This window comes from Oryctolagus cuniculus, chromosome 4 (assembly GCF_964237555.1).
Source record: "Oryctolagus cuniculus chromosome 4, mOryCun1.1, whole genome shotgun sequence".
In the NCBI taxonomy this organism is placed as follows: Eukaryota; Metazoa; Chordata; class Mammalia; order Lagomorpha; family Leporidae; genus Oryctolagus; species Oryctolagus cuniculus.
This window is the reverse complement of record NC_091435.1, coordinates 32,171,809-32,180,782: the sequence shown is the minus strand read 5'-3', so window position 1 is coordinate 32,180,782 and position 8,974 is coordinate 32,171,809. Positions and strand designations below refer to the sequence as shown.

General features: G+C 37.0%; 1 protein-coding gene across 3 annotated transcripts in view; it reads right to left on the bottom strand.

Moving 5' to 3' along the window:
• Nucleotides 1–359: 359 nt before the first annotated feature.
• Nucleotides 360–8,974, bottom strand: part of NRIP1 (nuclear receptor interacting protein 1) — a 54,553-nt gene continuing 45,938 nt past the window's right edge. For all 3 annotated transcript variants that reach the window (XM_051859451.2, XM_070071916.1, XM_070071917.1), the window contains one exon: nt 360–7,579. In XM_051859451.2, coding sequence (XP_051715411.1) covers nt 3,764–7,237 — 3,474 coding nt within the window. In that variant the 5' untranslated portion in view covers nt 7,238–7,579 and the 3' untranslated portion in view covers nt 360–3,763. The remainder of the gene's footprint in view (nt 7,580–8,974) is intronic.

Genomic DNA, 8,974 nt, shown 5'->3' with positions numbered 1-8,974 from the left:
GTCCCTTTCTTTGAAACACATCTTTTTAAAAGGGTTTGTGTGTGTATGTGTCTACACATACATATACACAAATATTCAACTATTTTCAAACACTGCACTAATTCAGATCCACGCAAAAAGTCTACAATGACCATTTACACACTGAGCAATGGAAGAGAGGCTATAACCGTTTTTATTTTTGAATTATGTTTCAATTGCCATTTCTAGATGTATTAGTATGCTGGTTCCCTTCTGTTTTTCCTCCTTCCATTTTTTCTGAGAAGAGACCTGTTGCTATTTTTATAACCTGGGACATTTGTTTATAGAAAGCTTAAAAGGCAGAAAAAGCCCACAAAACAAGTGAGTTAAAACAGAGACAATGCATTTTTTTCTCATTTATTCAAATTCACTGCAGGAAGTAAACACTAAAAGATTAAAAAACAAAACAAAAAATTCACACTGCAGTATGTACAGTTTCATGACATCACATGAAGAAATTAAACTTCTAATAAAAATGACAAATTATATTACTGAGCAGAGCGCATCAAAACTGCTTGTGTAAACCCCAGAATTCTTACCATGAATGGTAATGTGCCTGTATCCCAGTATTTACTAATATTGGAATACTCCTGGTATAATATGCTTCCAATGGGATTTAAAAATTCATGAAAGTAGTTGTGTGAATTCATTATGTCGAAAAGTAGTTGAATTGGTTTTTAAAAAAATTTTAAGACCATTGGATTTAAAGAACATCCTTTCACAAAGCTTTAACCACGGAAGTCATGTCCAGAAATGGAATACTGCCATATTGGGATGAACATCGGATCGGACTTGTTAAGACATTTTGCCAAATGCACAGATGCACAGGGTCCCCCATGCACTTTTCATGCAGCAGATAATCACAACTTAAATAAAAGGTTTATTCTATACATTTGTCCAGACTTGCAACTGTATACATACATGCACAATTTTTAAACCTGTCTGATTATATTTACACTTATACATGGAATATACAGGAACCAAAGAGATTAAAAGGCTTTTCTGTTGCATCAGAACAATACAAAATATGTAATTTTCATTAAGGAAATCACTATTTACATCACCTTTAAAAACTGATTTTAACATCTTCATGTAACAAGTCAATATATATATACATTTTATATATATATATATAAAATATATATCTCACCAGTTTACTCTTCTGTAAGACGCAGCACAGAATAAACAGGTAATGCTACCTTACTGATGTCAATGAGAGCTGTAGTACCCCTTCACAAATGACTTTATTAGGAAGAATTTGTGTAGATATCTAAAATAGTCCTTGAAAACGTGTAGTATGTGTGCATCCTTGTAAATACATGTGCATAAACAAAGTGACTGTGGATGTATGCCCTTTCTCACCCCTCTCCTTACAAAATCAAAGGCAACTCACATTGGGGACATTCTCTAGTAAATCAGAACAGCATTCTTTGTGGTCACATTTATTTATGTATTACATATTCTCAAGCCTTTCATTGTTAACAACAATCAACCAACAAAAAACCAGCAGTGCTGGCCCTTGATGTTCTTCTCCCTGACCCATGTCTTACTCACTTCCTTCTAACCAAGGGAGAATACTGGTATTTTTTTCTGACGTACCTGAAAGGCTTTTCACAATGATGAGAACAATGGTTTGTTTAAAAGCTTACTTACACAGTGTAGACAATAAGATTGTCACAGTATGGACATGGAGTAGAATATATTCACTGGCCCGAGGGATTTTCATGTCAGAATAAGTATATGCCTTCACCAATATTCACTCTTGACTATTATATAATATATCCAATAACTCTGTGTACAAAGCATTTTGAGAAAAAAATAACCATTTTGAATTTTAGATATTAGGAAATAACGCCTGTTTTAATATAAAATTCTTAGAAACAAGTTCAAGTAGAACAACTTCAAATTAACTTCCTTCTAATTAACAGCTGATAATTTTTGATAGGTTATTTTTTAACCCGTTTAACAATTAAAAGCCAAAATATTATCTGGTACATGAATTGTGGATTGTAAACACTGAACTTAAAAACGGACTTGCTTCAAGACTGAAAACCAGGTGGTTCAGAAATACACTAAGTTCTTCTAAGACAGTATCAATGTTTACTTTTAATCACTATTTTAAAATACTAGACTCAATGGAGTGGCTGTATACAATCTGTCAGATAAGTGATCTCTGTACACATTTGTTTAGTCAATCTGAGATTAGTGCCTTTCTTGGGTTTGAACTAAATGTTTTAATCTTTGTCAGCATTGTTCTTAGTCCGGACAATGGTTTTAATAAGTCAAGGATGTAGTCAGGAGAAGTTTCCAAATCTTCCTGGAATCACCTGAGTTTAATAAGTGGCCCTGTTATTCCATCCCTAAGGCTAATTAAGTAGATGTTACTCATTAGAATACATAAATAATCACAGATTTTCCTGAGATGTTGAGCCAGATAAGAAAATTGTCCCCCTCCACCCAATTTTTTTTGTCATAAAAAGTATTTTGAACCCGATTTCCAAAGACATAACGGTAATATAGGAATGCTAATATTGCAAATTTTGAGTTGATATGTGACTGTACTGGGGAAAATATAGGCATCAAATAGGTTTTTTTTTTTTTTTCTTTTTACAGTCCATATTCTGAGAAAAGTCATAAGCAATGGTCCTCAAACTTCAGCGTGCAGAAGAAACACCTAGGGAGCAGGTTAGGTGCAGATGGAAGATTCCCAGGTCCACTTAGCAGATACTTGCTTTGCAGATCTGATTTGCTGCCTGTAATTCTGCATTTTAAAACAAGTGCTCCAGATGGTTCTTATGCAGGTGGTCTGAGTCCAGCTTTAAGAAATCCTGGTCATAAGACTTACAGGTACCACAGGAATGGTGAGAATTAACTTTTACAAGAGATGGTGAAAGCTGTTCAAAGAAAAGCCATTTTACTTCTGTTATAAACAATTTCTTAAATATTCAACTATTCAGGAAACCACCTGAACGCAAATGTTAACTTCCCTAATTCTGTAAAAGGAGGAGTAATAATTTAGTAAAGTAGTTAAAATACAAAAATGGAAATCTGTCCTTTTTTATAAGGATCTATCAAACTTCCCTCAATTGTAATCAATTTTTACTAAGTAGTACAAGGTTTAAAGAAATATGTATTGAAAAGGACTGGGGCGGGCAGACATACTGGGAATCAAAAAACCCCTTCCAAGAGTTAAAAACAAATATGTCTTTTAGCAAAAGTGAAAAATGTTAAGTATATAGTTTTTCTGATTTATTGGATAATTTATTACTGGATAATGAGATGTGAATCAGAACTAAAATTTTAATTTGATATTATTCCCTAAGAGTTATTTAAGAGTTTGGATTTTTAAAAAAACGTGTAGGCTGACTTCTGAAAAGCAAAATGAAACACCGTATTCAAGGCATCAAAATGCAGTAATCCACTATGGATGGAGTTTTACATTTTAACTTATGCCTCTTATTTATGATTATAAAATAATTTCATTCATAGGCTACTCACAGTTGTTATCTGATGCATACAGAAGTGTGAAACAACCAATTGCTAAGTTCAGTAGTTTCCTCATGACATCTAATGTTAAGCAAAAATTAGTATGCATATTTAAACATCACCAGTAACCAATACTTCTCAAAATAAAAAAAAGTTTCAATTATACCATGCTTTTCTCAAATCATGCTCTTATTTATACAGATCTCAAGTTCATACTAATTAGTTTTAAAGTGATCCAAAGCTGACTGGTAGGTACATTTCATTCGGATTCTTTTTTTATTGTTAGCATGTTTCCCAGAAGTCCGTAAACATCTCCATTTGCACTGTGTGGGCGAGAAGCATTATTTCCCATATGGCTGTTGTAAGGGCTTCGTAAGTTGATAAAAGCAGCCTTAGGTTCTGCAGCAGGGAGTAACTCTTCTTTGACTGGAACCTGTGAGACACTTTCAGAAGAAGGTTCCCTCCAAATGTCCTTATCCTGCGTTTCTCGACTGGTAACAGAAGTGCCTCCTTTCTGGAGCATGTAATACAAGATTGGGTTAGTTTTGGTCAGTCTTGGAGAGTCTTTTTCATACTCACTCTTATCTACATCTGTGATAACCCACTTAATGGGTCCCTTCTCACTGGGCCCGGGACAGCCACTCAAAGGCCCAGTTTCTGGCCGAGAACCCGCACAGCTCATGTGCTCAGAGAAAGGTGGAGTCACAGGAGTTTTTACTACTCCTGGGTATGAAAATGTCCTGTTATCCACGCAACTACTGGGCTGACTGGAACTGTACATCAGTCCATTTAAAGAAGAAATGCTGAATTCAGGTTTGCTACTGGTCACATTATTTTTGTGTCCTTTTCTTTTACTGTCAACGACAGAGTTACTCCTGTGTGGGGACAAATCCCGCACACAGTTTTCTGAGAGAAGGAGCTGTTTCAGAACATTGAAACTTTTGCTCTCTCGGGCCCAACTCCTATGTTCATTTTCATTGGCTGAACCAGAACCAGCAGGATATTTAAATTCAAGGTCATTTCTGCTAAATTTCAGCTCTTCCTGGTTAATCAAAGACCCATACAGTACTTCTGGAGCGCTGTGATTGTTTGCAGCATCAACAATGTTATTTTTCATCTTTTTAAATGGATTTTCTAATGGCTCAGAATAAAGCTTCCTTTTCTTAGGGACCATACAAAGATTCTTTGATTCCAGAAGCGTTAGTTCGCTGCTTCTGTAGCTCTTGTCCGGGTCATCTGCCAGGTAACTCTCATGGTTTTGTCTCAGCAACCGACTTAACAAACCATTCTTCGAGAAAGAAAAATCCTGAGGTGAAACTGGCTCCGATTTCAAGTCCTCGGATGCTGGTAAGGCAGCTGCGTTTCTCTGCATGGTAGGAGCCGTACCCAGTAGTGGGGCACTCTTAGTATCATGGTTCAAGTGCAGATTTGTGTTGTGAATATGTAAGTCATCACAAGGCTCAGATTTTATTTTCACCATCAGTATTTGTTCACTTAAAGCTCTCTCGCTGTGTCCCTGAGTACTTTCATCTCTTATAGGAATCTTCTCTTTTTTTTCACTCTTACCTTTGTTGGTATTTCCCAGGAGCAACTGGAGGACAGTGCGTCTTTCAAGCAGATTTTCTATTTCAGAACTAGAAAGTCCTGGCTCAGGAGCTGCTGACTGACTACTGAATGCCTTACTGTCTTCAGCTGCATTTGTTTTATTTGCGAGCAGAGGGCTATTTAATCTCTCCATCATACCTAGCGGTTTGTCTGGGTTTACACTTAGCAGCTGTTTGCTGGGGCGCTGCTCGTCCGCTGACACGGAAGACTGCATCCCACACTGCGCTAGATTCTGTAACAGCTTACTGGCACTGAAAGTGGCAGAGTTTGGTGCACCTTCATTTTGGGCTGGTTTCTCTCCTTGTGATTCTTTGCTTTTTGTCAGGTCCATCAAGTGGTTAGATGCAGCATTCATTAGCTTTTCAGACTGAGTACTGCAGGCATATGGTGTGGAATTCCATTTGATGACCAGGGAGTTCTGAGAAAGATTGATGGGAGAATCTGCTTTGGTGGATGCAAGTAATGGTGGAGTGCTCACTGGAGTAGTCCTATTTGTACTGGGGCTTTCTATTACAGAAGTCCTTGTATAATTTTGTGGACTGAACTTTGTCACATCACTGTGTACTCCCTGAGTGCTGGTGGTCTTTTCTACATTTTCTTCATTCTTATGGCCAAGTAGCAACTGAAGAAGGGTTACTTTCTGGTGTGAATTTAGCTTGGAATTCTTTGAGGTGTCTTGATCTTCTTTGATATCCACCTCTGGGACTTTTGGATCCCAGGTGTTGAGCAAGGACTGAGTTAAGTTATCTAGAGAAACAGGTTGGTCAGATTCCACTTTTTCGATTCGGTGTTTGCAAGACAAATCTATGGGAACACAGTTAGAATAAGAACTTTCATCACCGCTACTGTCATCTGTAAAACTAGGATTGTTGTCTGAATATTCATCAATAGTTGTAGGTGTACTGCTATCCTCAAAAATGCTTCCTCTCTCACTATGACTATGTCCATTCATAGGCTTAGGTATGGTCTGGCTTTTAAGAAGGTGTAAAAGCAAACTATTATTGGCAGCTTGTTTTAGACTGTTTCTTTCCAGTGAGTTCTTATAGCCTGCATTTTTGGGGGAAGAAGGAACAATACCCATTGGATTTTGAAATGCTGTAGCATTACTTTTGCTAGTCATTAGTTTGCTTGACGATGTTCTTGCCTGACCGTTAAGATGGGTTGGCATTCCTTTCGAGAGCTGGAAACCACCAACATCCTTCTGGCCATTTTCTTGCAATCTGGCCATCGCAGCGAGTCTTTCACTTGCCACTTGATTTGCATTTTGTGTTTTTAAAGCATGTTCTCGAGAATACTGCTGCAAGTGAGCTTCACTTGAAAGGAGTAATGCTAACTGGCTACAAGCGACGCTAGGTTTAGGCGAGGTGGCAGGACTAGCCCTTTTTTCCACCATGCTTGCAACAGCCTGTAATCTGGCGGCACATGACAAGGGTTCACTCATGACCTTTGTTCCGCTTTGTCCAACGTGATGAGGTGATTCCACAAACCTATCTCTGATGAGGTTTTTAGTTACGTCAGGAAGATTGGTATCAGGCTTTTGATCTTTAGCTTTACTTTTCTTCAACAAAGTCTTTAGGTGACTTGATGCAACACCATAGCACCTTAAATCCTTTTCTACTTTTAAAGAATCATGATTGAGGGCATATCCTTGCTCCTTGAGGCTCTGCCTAATTTGTTGTGACAGGGCAACAGTCTGCAGCCTAGAGCTGAATGACTGGAGCAAAGAGGCCAGTAATGTGCTATCTTGTTTGCCTTTAGGCACATTGTCAACCATGCCAGCCAGCAAAGCTTCCTTCTTTACGTTTAAATTTACGATGGAATCAGACAACCTCTTCCGCTTAGCTGCATTCCAGTCCTCAGAAGACTGCAGCAGCCTGGCCTTTTTGAGATGCAGCATGCCAGATCCCTGGTATGTATGTGTATTGAGAACGGGACCATTACTTTGACAGGTGGGAAATGCACTGCCAGAAATGGTAAAGTTCTGATCTTCTTCATTGCGGTCAGCAGACTTTTTGTCGACGGCAGTACCTGATCCCCCTGCTGCCTGATGCATTAGTAATCCTTCTAGGTAAGTTAGAACAATAGAATCCTGGTGCACATCAGAGCCAAGCTCTTCTCCATGAGTCATGTTCAATAGAAGTATTCACAAGGGCTTGGTTTCTATTCACTTTAAAGGTTGGTTTTCTGTGGGTGATTGAGATGTAACTTTAATTAGTGAATGTCAGTTTATCACCTTCCATAGCAATCAGAGGTGTCCTGTTACATTCTGACTTAGACTTCTTCTAGCAATAACAATGCAAAAGGCAGGCAAACTCCAATGCAGTCGGACCACAGGGCTGATCAACTTTTACGGAAGAAGTAGAATTCCTTAACACATGGGTCTGTAGCATCAAGCAGATATACTCCTTAGTGAATATACTGTTTTGCCGTCTTCATCTTTTGTTTCCCATTAAATGCAAATATCAGTACTCTAAAAAAATAAATAAAAATAGTTAAGGAGGTGTAGAACTAGGACCACACTATGATACCTAAAACAAAAGGACATGGCATTTGTAAGTTTATACATACATATCACACATAAAAATATTTAATACATGCATATATATATGCATTAAGAGTCACTTCTTTAGTACTTTATGTCATTGTTATTTCTATCACATCGGAAATCTCTACTAGAAATCCTATGGGCTAACCCATATGGTTCACAATCATCAAGTCATTTAGAGAAAATAATGTTATATAACTATCTTCCAAAGCCTATCAAGTTTTTTAATTTCTTAAGCATCTTCCTAGAATATGAATGTGAAGTCTCCTTTACATTGTTATAGGTCTATGAGGGAGCTAGAATTGGCCTCCTTATACTTCTGGGCATTTAAGAAGAACCAAAGTAATATACAGAAAAAGACAGAGAAGTATCTATGACATGGGCTCATCTGATAATGTGGGGTTGAGGTGAACAGAAAAGATTTACTTGTGACGACATCTCCCAAGCCCCAAGATTCCCTAAGTAATTTTTAGAATTCCTGTTTTCAAAGAAATGGAAGCACTAATAAGTTTAAGATTATTCAGTGGGCCTCTGCAAACCATGATAATTTTAGTCGTATTTATAAACATTAAAATATGTATAATCACAAGCTTATCTATCCATAATGTTTACCACGACTTATTAAAGACAGAAGGGAGTAGCTCTTCAGAAGCTCACTTAGGGCTATCAAAGGTTTAATATGTCTGTTTTTAAAAATCCTTACTCATGTGTTCCATGCAGAACTTTTAATTTGAAATTCATTCCTTCGTAAATTAAAAAAAAGTAGGCTGTGAAGTATGATGAGAATTATCTTTTATTAGAATTTGCAACACTCCACTGATAATTATTATCAAAGATGAAACAAAACGATTTTCCATCATGAACACATAGGCAATTGAAGAACTCACTGCATTTCTAAAAACTTGCCAGATGTATTTTTTTTTTTTTTTCAATTTGACCCCAAACCAGGAAGCCATTACACCATTAGAAGAGAAGCTGGAATGATTTCCATGAAGTTTGTTAGTGAAGATGGCATATTGCTCAAGTTATGAGACCTCCTCAGTTCTATTAAAACTACCTTGGTCCCCATTGGTATTTAAAAAAAAGTTCATCTTAATTTAAAGACTTCTCTGTAGCTTTCTGGATAAAATAATTAATAGAAAGTCAAACTTTAGGAAAGAGTTATTACACAATTATTTTTATCAAATTACTAGATTTCTTAATTAAAAGGCTAAATAATTGTAGTCAAGAAAAAAAAATAGGGAAAAGAGACAGTGACAATTAAGATAAATAACATGTATAAGAAATAGGTAGAGAAGGGTTTTCCGTGAGATTTCAACC